Here is a 20,102-nt window from a genome sequence, read left to right on the forward strand (position 1 = left end):
AGAAAGATCCCCAGATTGCACAGTAGTTTTGTCTGAAGCAGCGCAATCCTATTCAACTGAAATGTGCCCAGAACTGGGGGGGGGAGGGGGGTTCAAATACCCAGAGCCATTTGGTCTCATTTGGACTGAGTATTGCCAGTACAAGACATAGGCGGACTGAGTCTAACGGGGGTTTTGGTTTTGGTTTTTTATTCTAATTGTAGTAACATTTGGTCAAACACTAAGATAATTGCTACATTCACATTCTGCTAACATTAAAATCTTGGGTTGGAAGCAATTAGAGAATAGTGTTTATGCTTATTTGTTTCAAAAGAGGAACTCAGTATACAGTATATCTAGATTTTGTAAAAGGAGACAACTTTTAAATCTGGAAGCAATACAAATAGATGTTTTGAATTACAGTGAAATTGTTTTGAAATAGTTTACATAAGAAGAGGGGTTTTCTAAAATTAAGACTACTTTTAGAAAAAGAGTATTGATTTGAGCATGAGCAGATAACATATTGCTGTGTTAAAAGCCGCTAAGATTGAAGGTAGCATTTCAATATATGGTTATTAACTTTGATTATATCATGAGGAATTGCTAAGAAAAAGTATTTGAGAAATCATTTTCCCATTAATCAAAAATAATGCAATATGTTCCTCTTTGTCATAGATCTCAAATTTTACAAGAAAAGAGATTATTTTTAATTTGAAATGTTCATGTATTGCTTAATACTTAATGTACTGGTGACTTTTTAAAATAGTCCATAGTTTTTTTCCCCCTTTTTTATTAATTCTGTTTTTTTATTTTTGTTTGTCGTTCTTGGGCGTTCTGTAGTTAGGCAAGAGTTTTCATATTTTCATCTAACGTAAAAAGACTTGCAATAAAATAATTTTGTAAAAACATTTCAGTGGTAGTTTGTTTCATAAGGATAATAGCTGCTCAAAATGCTTTTATTTCATTTTAACATTGTAATGTTTTTTTGTATTCGTATCAGCACATGACTGAAAACTTGTTTTTCTCTTAATTGTTTTCAGTCCCATTACTGCGTGGCAGTTCAAAAGCGGAGGAAGTTTTGGAGGACCATTCCCAATCAAGGACACCAATTTTGGAGACCTTAATTACAAACTCTGGCACTGATCCTTCCAACTCTAAAACTCCCATCTCAAAGTCTGGCTCGTCATCTCCATTGCCACTAAGCGTGACAAACAGAACAGCGACTCCTCCACATGGTACAATTGGAAGGGTGCCAATTCGATTTGATTACTCCATGACTCCCAGGTCTGTTCAGACTCATAATTTAGCCAGTCTGAATAGAATTGGGAGCAAACCAGGTGACTTGTCCAAATTTAATGGCGGCTCTAAACTACCTATGGTCCCTCTTTCTGCATCTCCTAAATTAAACAACAATTCCAGTTCCACTTCAAAAGCAATTTATGGAAAACAGCCTTTGAAAACTTCTCCTAAAAGACCTGATATCTCTGAACTCCCAAGGATACCAAAGATTAAGAAGGAGACAAGCAGTGGACATCTGGGACTACAATCTGCCAGTGACCAAAATAATAACATTCCCAGCTCTTGCATAACACAGTTGACTGGCAAAGGAAACCCAAGCCAGCCAATCAGAAGCAACAGAATGGAAACCAGCAAGCCACAAGCTACTCAGCAACAAACGCATGCAGCAGGAGTCTCTTCTGGACGTGCTGTTGCGCATGGCAGTTCCTCGCTTTCTTCAGCAAGAGGGAAAGTTGGAAGCTCCTCCTTTGAGAGCTTTAAAATCAACATCCCTGGAAACGTGGGTCATTTGAGCAGACTGTCTAATCCCGGATTTTGCAATACGTTTCGACCCGTGGACAATAAAGTGCAACAGAAAGAGAATCCTTCACCCCTTTTTTCACTGAAAAAAGCGAAACCCGTCAAAAGTGAAATATACGATCCTTTTGATCCCACGGGCTCTGATTCGAGTTCAACACACAGCAGCCCTGAAAGGTTACCCCTCACTAATATTACCAGAACAATATCCATAGCAAGTTCAAAAGTTCAGACCTTCCAAACCGTGCGCCGCATTACTCCTTACCCGCTGGAAAATATCTTCGAATCTGAGGTTGATTCCTTGGAGGCGACATCAGGTAACGCAGAATCTCCTGATTTTATGGTAATAAAAGAGAGATTTGTAGAACAGATTTCTGATGCAGAACAAGATAAAGTTGATGATAAGGAAGACTCAAGTATGCCCTGTACCTCCTCAGCTATTCAGCAAGTTACTGACTCAGAGCAGATAAATGACAATGATCAAGATAGCCCTGGGGTAGTTTTTGAAGATGATCGGGATACAGTTAGGGTAAAAATGGAATTAGTTAGCCCCTCAGTAGAAAAACAGCAACAAAACATTAAAAGCGAACAATCAAGAAAACGCTCTTTTTCAAGATCCCCATCGAATTCCAGTTCTCAGAGTCAGAGAGAAGTTAAAATTAAAAAGGTAGATATCAAAGAAGGCAAACATACTAAATCAAGATCTAGATCAAGGACACATTCAAGGGACAGAAGTTCCAGATCAACTTCCCACTCCGTTGAAAAGAAATACAGCAAAAGCCACGGAATTAAGGCAAAAACCCGTCGGTCATCTAGCGATTGTTCCAGTAGCCATGAGCGATCAAAAAAAAAGAAAGCAAAAAGTAAAACTAAAGAGAAAAAACCAAGTTTCTGGCCCAAAGAGCATAAGAGATCTTGGTCACAATCTGGTAGTCCTGGCAATTCTTCTTTTGAATTATATGGAGCCAAGAAAAAGAAAAAGCACTCTAGGGCAAGAGATCAAGAATGTTCCCGTTCAAATAGTGCCGAGAGAGCTAAAAAAAAGAAACACAAAAGAGAGAGGAGCTATGATAGGTATGAGAAGGAGCAGACCTCAAGCTCAAGAGATACAAAAAGATCTAGATCTCGGGAGAAACATAAAAGGCGTTCAAGATCACCTCCTGAATCAAAGCTCCATGAATCAAAGGGATCTAAATCTAAGGAAAAGCCACTACAATCTCCATCATGCTCCAAAGAAAAGAAACACAAGCCAAAAAAGATGTCTCTACAGCCATTTCAAAAAAAAGAGCTCAGATCTTTGAATGACCAAATTGGAAATTTTGAGCATTCTCTTTCTTGGGGGCAGGCGTTGGAAAACACAGAGCAAGAAGTGACAAACATTCATTGTGATCTAATGCCTGTACAAGAGATTTCTTCAAAATATAACTTCATTGCATTTGACGATTCTCCTAGAGTGGAGGATGATGAGTTAGGTAATGAAGAACTTCCTCCTCAACTGGATTGCACAGATTCTGAAGCGTTACCTGATAATATAGATTCCTCCACTGAGGAATTGACCATAGACTATGATTCATCACTATTTGATAACCAAAGCAGTGAGAGACAGGAGGAACTTGAAATTAAACAAGAAGACAGCGATATATGTCCTTTCTTAATAGATTCTCTTCCAGAAAAGGAGACATATACACCAAGCTGTGATGAGGCAAGTCTATCTCAAACTTTGCCTGAAAGCAAAATGCCAGTACTGTCAAAAGATGTAGAGCCTGTATTAGTTGAAAGTACAGTTGATATAAATAAGGCTGAACTGGAAGCAGTAGCTCAGAGTCCTGTGTTGAAATCAAAAGCATTAGTGAAGAGAGTTACGTGGAATCTTCAGGAAGAAGAAAGTGATATGGTGACCATAGATAAAACAGCAAGTAAGTAAGATAGATTTTTAAAAAAAAAAAAATATTGAAGCGCAATTTAGAACAAAATCCAATTTTTCCCTTGTAAACATTATGTTCGTCTTGATTCAAACGTCATACCGCTGATGTGATTTCTGATATACATTTACAGTGTGCAAATGGGAATTGTGCAGATACAGATTGGGAGATTGGGGGAGTCACATGTGCCCCAGTTCCATGGAGGCAGCGTTGTTGATTCCTGTCTCATATGATTGTCCTGAAAATGTTTCAGATTTGTAGTCTTTATAAAGGAGAAGGTTGAGGATTATTGTGATAGACAGGTACAGATCAGGTATGTGCTAAGTTTAGGAGATCTCTTTCCTGAGTAGATCCCTGTTGGTTCTACTTAACATATTTTTTGTGTATTGTATTATGATGATGGATTCTAAATTTTTAGTCCGTGTTTTTTCTCCCTCTTTTGGCCTCCTTCATTCTTTTGGTTTTATGAACTGGCAATTAACCTCCTAGCCAGTATTGTAAACCAAAGCTTGACTGTAATTTGGAGGGCAATTGCGTATCATAACTTTCTAGTTCAGATGTAAGTGCCAAAGGAAATGTGAGGCATAGTGTTAACTGACTCATGTTCCCTACACATAATGAATATGCAGTATATGTTTTTAATCAGTAAGAATATTTACCTCTGCCTTATTCTGGAATTACCCCAGGTGTGCTAAAATAAGATTTGCTTCAAATATATTCTTAGACAGTTCTAATGTTGGTTAGATGAAGATGTGTTATCTGCTGTGATAATCTGGATATATTGCTATGCTGAAATTATTTTCTTCTTTTGGGGGATTTTTAGGGACACCATTCTGTAAACAGCAGAAACCGAAAGAAGAGGTCTGGAAAGCGGAGGATTTGACCCAGTCGTTAAATCAGGTGCAGTTAACTGAGTCTCCTCCAACCAATTATATGATTCCTGAGCCTATGTTTCCCGATCTAGATTCCTCTCAGGTTGGTTCCCACTCCAGAGGTTGAGCATGATGGAAGGCCATTCCACTCCCATCTGTGAACTTGTGTCCCACTCGATTTCATTGCAGAATGCTCTTCCTCCCCTACATGCAGTACTTTTCATATTGCCCAGATTACTCACTAACCGTTGGATTACAACCTGTTCTGTTTATGATCTCTTCCTTCCCCTAATTCAGAGGTCACCAACCTTTGTCGATTGGCGGACCGGAGGAAACAGGAGGGGGAATCATTTTACACATGTGCGTGCGAGCGCACGAGGCCACGAGCATACATGCACTGCAAATGGGGCGGGGCTAGCGCCCACATGATACTAGCCCTGCTCTGTTCTTGCGTGGCGCAGTGTCTTGTTTCTATCTCCCGCCGCGTGGCAGTGGCCATTTTTGCACGTTGCAGCGCAGTGGTGGCCCATTTTTGCGCCCTGTGGTGCGACATCCTGCTTTTGCACCCCACAGCCGCGGGGATAACGCAAGTGAGAGGGTGTGCACGCACACGCATGCACACTGGCCAGCCTGTCCTGCGGCCCGGTGGCCAGGAGGCCACAGTCCACTAACAGGAAGCAGCCCACAGGTTGGGGACCCCTGCCCTAATTCATTTGATGATACTTCAGAACGTTTTAAATTCCCATACAAACATTTTTTTGAAGTTAAGGACCATTCATTGTTCATTAGTAACCAGGAGTGAGACCCTTTTGAATTGGCAAAAGGTCATGCAAATTTCTGGTGAAGACAGCGCTTCCTGAACTGTTGGGAGGGTTCTGCAGACTCAGTGTTTAAGCATAAATGATGGCTAACTACTGTTTCTCTTCTTCAGGTTTACGATCAGAATCTGGCGTTGACAGTACCACTTTCTTCAGCTCTCCCCCCTTATGCACCTGTCAGTCAGCCCACTGTTCAGTTCATCATACAAGGGAACCTTCCTCTGCTCACCTGCATGGCAGAGCAGGGGTTAATTCCAGAACCTGAGGGCAATTTGACCACAGCTTCAGAACCAAGTATTCAGGAAGCTTCCACAGGAGATGCAGAAGAAAAAGTCAAAGCATCTAAGTCTCCAGTGGATAAAACAAAAAATGAAGAGGTGGGTGGCTAGCTAGGTGATGTCTTTTAAGGTCAATGGGTCCATTTTTAAGGATATAAAAACCTGAAAATTGAACTGCTGGTCTTGAATTTTCTTTGTTGATGGTTTTACCTATTATTTGGTTCCAGATGTGCATCGTTGTCACATGTCTGTTGGGGAAATAATTGCTGAAGGCATCCTCTATGAAAGTGCATAACCCATGGTTGTGGCCAGGAGCTGCATACATTAATGTTGCAGTTCATATTTCTTGTAAAATATTGCTGATTAGTTTCATTGGATGATCTCATATTCTAGCTTCTATCCATTCAGTATTTCATCTGCATCGTGTTCTTCCTCTTCCTAAGAAAAGAATCCTGTATCTCATAGGCCTTTTTCAAAATATACAATACAGAACCTATTCCCTCTTTTGTAATTAAAATGGAAAGAATGATATTTGATATCTCAAAAGCATGTTTAGTTACATTTACATTTATCTCCACTTTAAACCGATGGGACGGCCAGAACTGTAAGAGGGCATATAATAATTATAAGATCTTTGCAGTTAAAGCATAAGAATGTATGGCATGAGTAAGGTTTATTTTCTCTATCTGTCTGTCATCTAGCTGCTGTCCACCTATTATTTTATTTTTTTACTGAATATTTTTCTTCCACTTATATCCCACCATTCCTCTAAAGCAGATACGCAGGGTCATCCTTTTGTTTTTATCCTCATACCAAAATTGTGTAAAGTAGTTTTTCCTCACTCAGAGTCACCCCAGTGACTCAAAGTCAGCTGGGGACTTGGGTCTTTCCAATCTAATGTTCTAAACCAGGGGTAGTCAACCTAGCATGGCTGGCTCAGGAATTCTGGGAGTTGAAGTCCACGAGTCATAAAAGAGCCAAGGTTGACTACCCCTGTTCTAAACTCTTATCTTGCAAGGATGTTTTGTTTAGGTAGGAATGTGTGCAGTGTTCACACTAGAGCCCTTGTTGGAACAGAAAATCTTGCAAATGTGTTAGCCTTATGTTTATTATTTCTTTCTTTCTTTTTCTTTAAATTGTTATGCCACCCATCTCCTCTACAAGGTAGTTCTGGAAGGCTTCTTACTGTTTAAATGTACTTACCTGTCAAATGTTTCTGCAAACTTCACCATTGCAGCTGAGTCTTACGGGGCTGTTTTTGGTGAGCAGCCAAATATATTAAAAATATGTCATTTACTATTGCAAAATTTTGAGATGGCTCTTAATCTCTATCTTTTAAGGCAAATGCATGTAGTGCATCAATCGCTCCTGGTATGATGGCAGTATGCATCTTAATACTAATCATAGGAAAAGTTAGAGAAGACAGTATTGTTGTGCTTGTATATCCAGGGCCATCTGGGGAAAACATTCCCAGACTACACAGATTTGGGTTCTAATCCAACATGACTCTTATTTAGTATAGATATTCTTCACTTATTGACTGCAACTAGGACTGGCAACTCAATAGCTAAGTGGTGCAGTTGTTGAGTGAAACATCACTTGATTGCACTGACTTACAATGTCACCTCTGGTCGGCGTATCTCTATGGGTCATTAAGCATGATATCACATGACCCTGACTTGCGACTTCTTGCAGTGGCTTCCCCATTGACTTAGCTTGTTGGAATCCGGCAGGGAAGATCACAGATGGTGATCACAGGATGGTGGCGACACTGTAGCAACTGCAACTTCAAGGTCCTGTCATAAGTCTCCTTTTTCAGTGTTATCATAACTTTGAATGGTCACTAAATGAGTGGTCAGTAAGAGAAGGCTACTTGTGCAACAAATCTAAATTAATGTTTAAGAAATTGGCTCTGAGCTTCTATTCAGGTCACACTTGGAATGCTTTCTCTCTTATGAAATCCAATCACTCATCTTTTCCAAAGAACTTAAAAGACAGAACAGTTAGTGCTATTAATCCTGAGGAAAATGTTCATGTTGTACATAGTGTGTAGTATCTTATTGGTAGGTAGAGTAAAATGCAACCTCTGCTCCTCTCAACAAATGGGTAAGAGCTGGAATGATCTCAAATTTCTGACTTCTGTTGCGTTGCAATATTGATGATCAGTGAGTAAAATAACATTTTTTAAAAAAAAAAGAAAGAAAGGAAGCAAAAAAAAAATGTATGTGCCAAAAACTATGTAACGGAAGATGTTTTGACTGGGTGTTGTGAGATGCTTGTTGTGCAGAGGTCATTGAATTAGTCTTCTGCCTGTCCTTGCAGTACATGAAGAAACTTCACATGCAAGAGAGGGCGGTGGAAGAAGTGAAGCTCGCAATTAAGCCCTTTTACCAGAAGAGGGAGATCACAAAGGAGGAATACAAGGATATCCTTCGGAAAGCTGTGCAAAAGGTTGGAATTGTGGAATTGTTCCGTTTTCTTCTTAGGGTGGCTGTGATAGTGTATGTGAAAGAAAGAGAAGACAGAAAAGAAAGGTAAGTAAACAAGTATAAGTGTGGGTTGTCTTGGCAGCTGGTTTTTAGCTGCTGACACAGTAATATCCTGCTAGTTCAGTGGTTCTCAACCTTTTTAATGCTGCGACCCCAACCGGTCGTAAGTCGAGGACTAAACCGGTCGTAAGTCGAGGACTAACCAACCGGTCGTAAGTCGAGGACTTTCCCTGCCCGGGAGCGCCGCACATGTGTGGTTCCGCCCCCTGCGCCGGCTGAGGCGTAGCTGGCAAGCGGCAGAGACGGAGCAGGCCGACCACCAGCTGGCCCAGCTCAAGGGAGGTAAGGCACCCGCCGGAAAAGGGGGAAAAATGGCGGACAGCCTTGCTTGGCGACTCCCGTGAAATGGTCGATCGACCCCAAATGGGGTCGCGACCCATAGGTTGAGAACCGCTGTGCTAGTTAATCTTAAAGTCAAGAAATACAGAAGGTGTGTGCTTGCATTAACTCCTGGAATTGACCTACCCTTTTGATCTCTCTACAGATCTGCCATAGTAAAAGCGGTGAAATCAATCCCATGAAGGTGACTAATCTTGTGAAGGCGTATGTGGAGAAATATAAACATATCAGGAAACACAAAAAAGACCAATGCTGAAGAAGAGCCTCATGACTCAACCAAGAAACGAGAAGCAACCGTGGAGAAGCAGAAAGCTTCTCTAGATGACAATGTTTCCCTTCCTTTTGAGGGAGGCAGAAAATACACCATTGCATGTTGCAATCCCTTCTCACCCCCACCCTGGATGCAGAAGACCTTCCTGCAGCCGGACACATTTTCACACATAGGAACCTGTCTTCTTGGAGTTGATTGCTGATGAGGAACCCTTGGCCCCTTAACCTCTGAGGAAACTCTGGGGAAAGAATGTGTGTGCGTGCGTGTGTGTGTGCATTGGGGATGGCTAGTTAATTTCTCATGGTTTTACTTCAGCCTCCTTTTTGTTTTTAATTTCTGTACCACTCGCCAGAGTTTAAAACAGACACTTTTATATCCGGCATACAACAGTGTGTGCTCCTCCCATTGTGTTCTTATTTATGAAAAATACAGATTCTTTCGTGATTCTCGAAAATTGGTTTCAGACTTGAACCGTGGTATGTTTTGCCTGTCCTATGAAAGAAATATTGAACTTGTTCAGTGAAATGGGACATGCAGATGTATGTTAACCTTTATAATTTTTTTTCTGAAAGTCCTGCTATGGAGATGGTAATTATTTACATTCTGTTACAATGTACAATGTCTCAAGGAGGAACTTCATTTGGGATCTCTGGGACAGTGTGGCAGTGAACTGAGTTGTGTGATGCTTCCTGTGAATAATGTACTGAAGGCTGGTTCTGAGTCCATCTTGCATTCAACAAGCTGCCTTTGAACAAGAGGGACAGAGAAGACCAGAGTTTGGAAAGCAAACACAAGGAATGCAACCAGACCATGTATACAGCAGAAATCTTACAATTTATAAAATTATTTTGAATTGTTTCTTATTCATACTTGTTTATTCGTTGATTCTGGTCTTATTCCTGATTTCTAGTGTTAATCAAGGTCAAATGGGCACAGTTTTCAAGAATTTCACTTTCTTTAAAATATTTAATTTAAATAAAAAGTATAGACAAGGAAAGGTAGAAGTCATATAAAAGGAAAAACTACAGTAGTAAAGTACAAATTAGTACTAATTTGTAAATCTAAAATGTCACAGAGGTTACATTTTTGTATTATATCCTTAGTTGCTTTTTATAAATTATGAAATGTATGACCTTTTAAAGAAGTTTTAAAAAAATCACCATTAAGCTTTAAACTGGAAATTCCTGGTTAATACAGTACAAATAATCAACTAAAATGATAAACTATAATAAATTAGATAAATATTAAAAATCTACTTGCCCGTGACAATTGAAATATAAATTGCATATGTAGGAAAAAAACAAATGTTGGGGTATGGCGCAAATCCCAGGGCTTTTTATCTCATAGAACGCCCAGAACGGAGTTCCGGCACCTTTTTTGGATAGAACCTTGTAGGGTAGGCAAGGCGGGTTGTATGATGTGTGTGAGTTCCAGCACCTTTTTTTTTTTTTTTTTTAGAAAAAAAGCACTGGCAAATTCATATATCAAATTGCAAGACAGGAATAGTTTCTAGCTAGAATGGGAATTCTGCATCAGATTTTCTTTTTAGACAGGAAGTTATTTTGGAGACTGAGGCATACTGCCACCAGTTGGTTAACGATTCTTCCAAGGAAGGAACCAAGCAACCGTAGGTATAAGAAATATATCCCTATGGCAGTTAACATATTCAAAGCTAGTTAAGTTTGTTTATTTATTAGAAAGCAAAACAGAGAGATTGTTTACCGCTCTTCCCTCTAGCCTTCCATTATGTTCCATCTGCCTCAGCTGAACATTGTGGGATTTATTTTTTTAAGCAGCTAAGCACATTTTGAAAACGTATCATGGGCTGTCACAATTGACCATTTTATTATCGAGGGATGTTGGTCCTAGAATAATTCTTTGACTAATATGCTAGAGGCTGATTTTTGCATTTCCTTTAAAAAGATTAAAAATCCATAAGGCTGAAAATTAGGTGGATATCAAAAAAGAGGATTTGGCAGATATCATGTTACTGCCTGTAATATAATTTTTTTGTTTTGTTTATTTAAATGATGACTTAAGCCACTTTTTAGTCATTGGGCGAGCTGTTCAAGTAATTCTGGATTTTCCCCTAGAATTTATTATTTGACATCCCAAATTAACAACACCCCTAAGTGACATCTGCTTGAGTAAAGTAGTATAATGACATTTAGCATTCCTAAGGGTTAGTAATACATTCCAACTATTGACTTAGCTTTCAGGCCACTGCCACTGTCTTAAGAACTCTGCTGATGTGGCAAAGAAATTGGAGAAGACGCTTTGCTGAGATAGCTGCTGTCAGATTGCCAGTTCTGGTGACATCTTAGTGTAACTTCTTTTTCTTTTTATAAGTTTATTGTTTTATCATAGAATATAAAATACAGAACAGAAAAACAAATAAGCAGAATATAACAAAACAAAAACATACATTCAACCCTAACCACAACAGAAAAAAATAATAATAGTGTACATACAGTAAAAGGAGGAAAAAGTGGTAAATTAAATTTAACATTTAACATGTAGGATCCACCCAGGTTGAGTGCTGAAAGACAAGTAAAAAGCAATACATTTTCCTCCCCTTTTACAAGTGTGTGTGTGAAGGAAGAAGAAAGAAAGGAGAATAAAGAGGGAAGGAAAAAGAAGAAAAGGAAGGAAGGAAGAAGGGATTACAATGAGAGAGAGAGAGGGTCTGAGGGAAGTGCTGCCTTAGCACTTGGCCACCAGCAGCCTTGCTGTCCTTTTGCCATCCCCTTGTCTCCTCCTCCTGATCTCTCCTGATGGTCTCTCATCCTATTGCTGAGGATACTTTAGTTACAAAGCCAGGTTTCCTCACATGGAGAGGGAGTGGGCCTCCCTCTGACCCACATACTTTGCCCTCCCACACATCATGAGCAACTTGGCCAAGGAGAGCAAGAACAGCAGCAGCAGCTTCCAGGAGGAGGAGGTAAGTGCAGCAGGACACCCCCTTGGGACAGCAGGGCTAGGCTGGGCTGTGGGGTCCCGGTACCCTGGGAGCTCGACCAGGCTGGATCCCCACAGCCCCGCCCGGGCCACACAGGTGCCTCCCAGTAAAGCGATGTCGAGCTGGCTACGCCCACCCCGATCACACCCACCCAGCCCCCCAAGGTCAATCACAACCCTGATGTGGCCCTCAGTGAAATTGAGTTTGACACCCCTGGCCTAAGAGGATGAATCTTAAAACCAGGGTTAAATTTTACTTTGACATACCACAGATGCCACCCAAATATCAAAGCGAAACCTTTGAGGTCTAACAGCCTTGAATTCTTTAAAGTTATCCAATCTTTTAACCATACCAGACAACAAGCATCATAATATCTAAGATCCAGCCAATCCAGACCTCCTCTGTCTTTAGAATCTTGTAACAACTTACATATAATTCTTTGTTTTTTATTTTGTCAAATAAATTTAGATATATATTTTTCTGCCACTGTTTAAAGGTAGAATCTCTAATCAATATCATTGTAGTCTGAAACAAATAACATTCCAGGTAGTACATTCACTTCAATTACTGATTTTCTTTACATTAATGACAAATCTAACTTTTGCCATCTATTTAAATAAAATTTTGTCTCCTTCCATATTTTACTGTAATTATTTTTGTAAAGCTTAGAATTTTCCTCGTAAGAGTCACCCCATATAATGTCACTTTTCTTAATTAATGTAATGTTTAATTAATATGTATTGCTTTTTCCCTCTTTTGGTTTTAAGTCACAGGGATATGCAACAAATACATCATTAAAACCAGCAAAATGATTTCTAAAAACATTCAGAATAAAATGAGTGAAAAGATTCTAAAAACTAAGAGTAAGAAATGCTTAATGTTGCACCTACCACAATTTGGGAACAACATACAGATTACATTGGTTTCGTGTGTGCCCTTCAAAGGAACTTGTAGAAGGAACAGCATCCTCGCAAGCATTCTGCTGCCTTTAAGAGGTGAATAAGTCATAGGGAAATACGTTAATGTTCAGTGGAGGAATTATTTTCAAAGCTGATAATCAGCACTTTCAATTGTGCCTGAAAGTCTATTAGTTTATAATCTAGAAATATATTTCCAGACTGATTGATTGACGAAGTGCTTTCACATCATTTTTGACTTCTAGGAACCACACAGATAGACTTTCTCCATGTTTCTAACCTGTTCTTTCATGTCTCCCAAGTCATCACTTTGCTGCTGGTTGTCCTCTTTCCTTCCATTTTTTTTCCAGTATTAGACCCTTTTCCAGAGAGTTTGGTCCTCATAATTTGATCAAAGTAGGATTATTTGGGTCTGGTCATTTTTGTGAGAATGTTGGCTTGATTTGTTTAATGATCCATTGGTTTATTTTCTTTGGCTGCCCATGGTATTCACAGGGGTCTTCTCCGACACCCAAATTAAAAAATGACAATACTTTATCCTGTTTCTTTAAAGTCCAACTTTCACCTCCATAGGGTGTCACAGAATTCCACGGCTTGTACAGTTCTGATCTTTGTAGAATTAGATACATCATGACATTTGAATATCTTTTCTAAGGCCTTCAGGTTTGCTCTACCAAGTGCTAGTTTGCAGGGTATTTCATAATTATTTGTCCTTTATTGTTGACCGTGTGAAGCTACTCGCCATTTTGATAGCTTCATTGTCAATTCTAAGGCTGATTGTTCTACCTGTTGTCATGAGTTTGGTCTCCCTTATATTGTAGTCCCATTTTTTCACTGTGCCCTTTGAATTTTAGTACTAGGGCTTTCAGATCCTTTGCATTTTTGGCTATAAGAGTAGTGTTATTGGCATAGTGGAGATTATTAATCTTTCTTCTTTAAATTTTAAAACCATTTTAATCTTCCAAGCTAGCTTTCCTTAACATATATTCAGCATATAGGCTGAATAAATAAGCACACTGGGCGTGTAGAAAGGAACAGAATGGGATTTGGTGCAGCTCATCAGAATTTCTATAGTCATGTTGGAGGCTGGAGAATGCCGAAGGAAAAGAGCTGAATGCTACGAAGAACATAAGAAGATGAAAGACAAAGTGGCAGTGGCCACTGGTGACAACAGATGGATGGGAAACAGTGCAATGATTCAGTATATTTTGTATTAAATGTAAACATGAACATTGCTTGGGTGGCAGGAAGAACCAGTCATTTAATTCTGGTGACTATTTCCTTGGAGTCAGTGATGATTATCCAGAAACTCACATTGCAGGAACAGACATTTTGGTGCCCTAGGCAAAGACATATTCTGGTATCACATGTGGCACTGATGGCGAACCTTTTAGAAACCGAGTGCCCAAACTGCAACCCAAAACCCACTTATGTATTGTCGAGTGCCGGGTGGGCGTGGCCCATTGGGTGGGCATGGCCATTGGGTGGGCATGGCTTCGGTGGTAACGGCAGACTGAGTAGGGCTAAAAAGTTCAATCAATCAATTCCAATTTTGCGAGATCTTTTTTTTCCCCAGAGAAGTTGAAATTGATTGAACCTTTTTTTTTTTTTTTTGCACATGGCTGTGGAGGCCTAAAGCGAAAAGCTTTTATAAAACCCAGCTGAAGGCCTAGGACTGGGGCAATGGCACGCGTGCCCACACAGAGGGCTCTGTGTGCCACCTGTGGCACTCGTGCCATAGGTTCGTCACCACGGACCTATGGTTTAGCTCAGGGGTCTTCAAACTTGGCCCTTTTATGACTTGTGGACTTCAACTCCCAGAATTCCTCAGCCAGCATGCCTGGCTGAGGAATTCTGAGAGTTGAAGTCCACAAGTCATAAAAGGGCCAAGTTTGAAGACCCCTAGTTTAGTTCATCTTCTGAAAAACACCAAAGCTTTAAGAAAGGACAGTATTACAACTGAGCATATGAAATGATGCTTTTTTTTAAAGCTTGTATGCACATCATTTTTCTGGAAGTGGTGGGAGCATTTTATCAGTCTGCTCTCAATGGAGAATCCAATTCTTCCTCTTTCATTTCCCTTGGGTTGCACAAAGAGAAGGGAGGGGCTATACAGTATTTAGAAATATGGGGGGGGGGAAGGTGGAGCTCAAGCCTTTTCAAAATGAAAAGATTTCAGGAAATGAAAATAGACAGCAGGATACAGCTGCTGCTTGCCAATAGAGAGCAAAGCCCAAAATATGTCTGAGCACAGACCTAGTAAGTATGAGTCTTTAATTCCTATTAATTGCTATGTATAGTTGAGAAGATTAGGTGAGAGGTGGTCTAGGTGTCTACAGCCTTATACTACCTGGATTCTTGTACTAGGGCAAACGTGGGCCAGGGGTTACCCATTCCTTGTTTTACAGATGGGCTGTAGCAACTTTTATGCAACTTTTTTAAAAAGTGATTTATTTTTCAATTGGATTCATATAAGATGCTAAGCCCTAAGTCATGGTTTACATCACATGCTAAGCAGTAACTTTAATCAGTTGTCCAACAATTGGACCCATTCATAATTATAATTTACTTCTCATTGACCTGCATTCTTAAAATCAGGTTGCTAAATTTTGGTACAAGATTGTATGAATCACAGCAAAGTCAGTCCTTTGACTCACATTTTATGCAATTATAAGATGCCCAACTATCTGCATAGAAGTTATTCCCTAATATACTATTTTGGATTGCACTGTCAGAACTGGGATATTACTTCTGTGTCTGTGGTACAGAATAAATTATTTTCAGTATTGTTAGAGAGAAATAATCTAGTTTGTTATTTCTGATTTTTTTTAAAAAAAAATAGAAGGAATGTTTGTGTTTTGTTGAGAAAATGGTTTGAGATAAAGTTAGATGCTCTATTTTAAAAATGGGTAGTATCAGCCATTTTTATTATTGTTATTACCCCTCCATTTTGGGGGACAGTCCTGAGTCATCTGAAATTATCTCTATTTGCAGCTTCCCCCCCATTCTGTTTGAAGCTATATATAATACATTTTTCCAATATTGTATTGTCCACTTTCTCTCCTTCCTGCTCTTTCTCTTTTCCCCATCCCTTTCTCTGCCTGCTCTACTGTATGTAAAATTTGGCTTAATCAAGTATTTTAGAAATTTGAAAGTTTAACCACTTTTCCCCTCCTCCACTGCCACTAAATGGGCTTCCCTAACAATGAGCATGTTTCAGTCTTTTTGCTAGCACTGGCACAGATGATGTTACCTAGTTTGGGTAATAAAACATCTGCAGGAAAACAACCAAGTTCAGAGAGCGCCAAGGACCCCTCAATCTTTTTTCTCCCTTAATCACACCATCTTATATTCTTTATTCCCCAGGGCACGAAGTCGATAAAGTGACCCTTTCCAGATTAAGACTCCGAATTCTTCCACTTGAAGTGCTACAAAATAGTAGTATAGAGAACCTGAATTTGGACCGGAACAAGCTGAAACATATCAATGGGATTTCTAGTCTTTACAACCTGAAAAAATTGATTTTGTCTAAAAATGCTATAACAGATTTCCCAGTGGAAATCCGGAACTTGATCCACCTGGAGAAGCTTGAGCTCAATCAAAACCAACTCCGAACTATCCCAGAGGGGATCTTCTCTTCTCTCCCTAAATTAAAACATCTCCGACTTAACAACAACTGTTTAGACAGTCTTCCTAAGGATCTAAGTTCTTGTGGGGAGTTTCTCCAGTATCTGAACTTGTCTACAAACTTATTCCAAGCCATCCCTCATGTAATCTTGGAGTTGAAAAACTTGCAAGAATTCTATGTGCAAAATAACTTGTTGCACTACCTTCCCAGAGAAATGTTCACAGAACTGCCCCTGAAGATGTTCAAAGTAAATGGGAACTCACTGAGGGAACCCCCAGATGAAGTATGTGCAGGGGGTATCAAACAGATCATCACTTACTTCAATCAGCTACAGAACGGCCAAGCTGAGGAGGACAAGCGTGTCAAGACAATGTTTTTGGGGACATCCTTAGCAGGAAAGTCTACAATGTGCAAAAGCTTAAGGCAGGGACAAGTTATTCGACTATCAGAGGAAGAGCGGACAGTTGGGATTGAGATAAGTGAGTTCCATATCCAAGGCTTCACCTTTCTCTTTTGGGATTTTGCTGGCCAGCTGGAATACTATGTGACCCACCATATGTTCATTACTTCACAGGCTCTTGTCATCTTGGCCATTAACCTTCACCAGTAAGTGTTCTCTGGCTTCCATTGTGAACATGTATTTACTTATTTATGAATGAGATTTATATGTCACCCAATTATAAACTGTAATTCTGAACAGCTACTGTGGGTTTTAGGCACACAACAAAAAATAACCACTACATTTGAAAAACACAAAGATAGGATGCAATATAATCAAGGCTGAACTGCAATCATATTTATATTTCTGATGCCATCAAGCAGGCTCGCCGTAATGCCAAGAAGTGTGAAGTGTTTTTTAGTGACAGTTCCCTTTAATTTAAGTGGAATAGATACTGTATATCTAAACAAACAATCTAATTCTAAAGCGTCAGATTTAAATGCTTAAACTTTGATGGTGGCATTATAGAGACAACAATCACCCTTTTTCTCCTACTTCAGTGCTATTTGATAAGTGTGGCATCTAAGGCTAAATATCATGCCAGCCCGTCTGAATACACTTCCATTAAACCAGCATAGGATTGCACTACACAGTTTCTGAAGAAAATACACAATTTTTCTACTAAAATTAATTATTGTAAGAGTTTCTGATCCAGAAGGAACTTTACCACAAAACGGTAGGAAGTATCCTTTTAATCAGTCCTGCCCAGAGTTTTGGATTTTCAGCAATGGATATCTGAGTTGAATTCTCAGCAAGCCAAATGTAACAATCAAAAGATTGATTCCCTATTGTTTCCTTCTACAGTTGAAATACAACTGAGCACACAAAGAATGTATATCTCATATTTGGTGACAGAGACTTCATACTTTTCTGCACATCTTTTTTAAATGGTTCATTTTTATTGGCTTGTCTTTTGCCTCCAACGATGGATATATTAAATAATGTTACACTTCAGTTCACGTTACAGTATGCTGAGATCATATGTTTGATATGCCAGCCCACCCTTTTTGATTTCAGGAGAAATGAACTGCTTGTAGTGTCACTGATGAGCAAAGCCTGGCAGATGCCTGCCTGAGCTCGTGTCTCTTGGTTTGTATTTTTACTAAAGGAGCTCTGCCTTATTTTACAAGTGTTAGTATATAACTTTAATGAGGAAGTTGAGGAAGAAAAAGAAACTCCATTTGCCAGTATGATAATTGGGACTATTGAAAATACTTGCATTTAAATAAGCTAGTTGATCAACTGGCTCAGCGATTCATCACTTTTCTTTTTGTAGGTATCAGCCTACTAATGACTCCTTCAAGGATCTTGTTGGATTTTGGATAAGCAACCTCTTTATGCGAGTGCCAAATTCTGTCGTCCTTCCTGTGGGAACTCATGTGGATGCTTGTTCCAAGGAGGAGGTTGAAGAAAAGAAAAAGGATATCATGTGCAAGATACAGGCCATGCTGGAGGAGAGACAGGTCAACCTAGCTCACCTTATTACTAATCTGGAAGACAATGAAGAATCTGAGTTCTATGAGGACCAGTGGACTCGACTGAAAGAAATGGAAAATTGCACCCTTACAGTAAGGAATATTGTCATATATATTTCATATACAACGATCTTGACCCAGAAACTGCTGGCATGCAACTGTCCAAACATCTTGGGAAGTAGCGATGACATGCTTCCTTTTTTGTCTGTCATGAATCTCTAGCCCAGGGGTGTCAAACTGCCGGCCTGCAGGCCGGATGCGTCATGCCGAAACCGTGCCCACCCCCAGCTCCGACAATGGGGAAAAAGTCACGATATGTCACGACATGTCATATGACGTTGCGAGTTTGACACGGCTGCTCTAGCCAATCAGATGATTCCTAGTTTTAGGACAGAGGGATTGCAGTTTTGTCATGCTATGCATAAACATGTGTGGCCTCTCCTATTCCACTCTGTTCTCCACTGAGCTTCCACAAAAGCAGAACACCAAGCAGTACGTCAGTAATTCCCCACTTTCCCGCTTTGCTTGTTTGGAGTTCTCTTTGTCTCTATGCATTTTCTGTTCTAGATTCTAGATCTTGTTCCTGTCAACTGCATGGATTACCTAGACATTAAAAAACTTGAAGAAGCAATCTTGGAGCATGTCAAGAATGAAGAACTCTTCCCCAATGTCATCCAAGTGCTCCCCCCTGTCTATAAACAAGTAGAAGCAGCAATTGTGGATATGATGCAAAATAACGAAGAGATGACCGAACATGGCAAGTAAATATTATTTTATAGATGTCCTCTTTCTTTTCTTTACTGTGTTGTTGTTAAGTGAGAGCAATGCCTTTTGGAACCTGTGCAAAGTGTATTTCACCACAGCCGTATGGCCATAACTAGCTCAGAAGAATTATTTGGGACATAGTTCCTAAACTGTTTGGGTGGGCCTAAATTAAAACTCTGGATTCAATTGGGTACCTAGAGCCATTGAGGCAACTGGATGCCTCCTCTTGTGCAACCTAAGTTTATTTGGGTGCTAGGTTTCCTGATTATCTAGGGCAAACATTCATTTAAAAACATAAAAATCCATATTAAATCAATGTTTTAATTGATTTATTAAATTAATTATAAGCCTGTTGGATAAAAAGTTAATTGACTGGGCTCAAAGATTTGGAAGATTAGAAAGAGAAAGATTGCTTTGAATGAAGTTCTCACGGGAAGATTCTTGTGTGTGTGTGTGTGTGTCACACTTACAACCATTGTAGCCCTATGGTCACATGATCAAAATTCAGATGCTTGGCAACCGGCTGATATTTATGATGGTTGCAGTGTCCCAAGGTCATGTGATCCCCTTGTCACCTTCTGACAACCAAAGTCAATGGGGAAGCCAGATTCACTTAACAGGTGTTACTAACTTAACAACTGCAGTGATTTACTTAATAACTGTGGCAAAAAACCCCCTCATAAAATGGAACATAATTCACTTAACTGTCTCAGAAACAGAAGTTTTGGGCTAAATTGTCGTAAGTTGAGGATTGCCTGTAGTTTGGACCATAGAACATACGGTTGGTTGACTGCCTGAGACTGTCTTTCTCGAATCAGCCCTCAACAAGTCCTCTTCTGATACTTTAGGGATGGTGAATTTCAATCTTTTACACAGCAAGCTCTCCTGCCAGTATCATTTGGATAGAGAACTTCTGCAGGATATTTTGAGATATCTTCATCGCATTGGATTAATTGTGTGGTATGAAAAGATCAAGCAGCTGAAAAACACAGTGTTCTTACATCCAACTATTCTGA

At 39.6% G+C, this 20,102-nt stretch overlaps 1 protein-coding gene across 1 annotated transcript in view; it reads left to right on the top strand.

The window, feature by feature from the left end:
- Window positions 1–9,686, top strand: part of PHRF1 (PHD and ring finger domains 1) — a 35,465-nt gene extending 25,779 nt beyond the window's left edge. The window contains exons 14-18 of the mRNA XM_015821882.1: window positions 1,020–3,710; window positions 4,540–4,616; window positions 5,520–5,783; window positions 8,007–8,135; window positions 8,718–9,686. Of these exons, the coding sequence (XP_015677368.1) occupies window positions 1,020–3,710; window positions 4,540–4,616; window positions 5,520–5,783; window positions 8,007–8,135; window positions 8,718–8,828 (3,272 nt within the window). The 3' untranslated portion in view covers window positions 8,829–9,686. The remainder of the gene's footprint in view (window positions 1–1,019; window positions 3,711–4,539; window positions 4,617–5,519; window positions 5,784–8,006; window positions 8,136–8,717) is intronic.
- The last annotated feature ends 10,416 nt before the right edge of the window (window positions 9,687–20,102 follow it).

Source organism: Protobothrops mucrosquamatus, unplaced genomic scaffold, assembly GCF_001527695.2.
Source record: "Protobothrops mucrosquamatus isolate PMUCROS unplaced genomic scaffold, P.Mucros_1.0 scaffold1417, whole genome shotgun sequence".
Lineage (NCBI taxonomy): Eukaryota > Metazoa > Chordata > Lepidosauria > Squamata > Viperidae > Protobothrops > Protobothrops mucrosquamatus.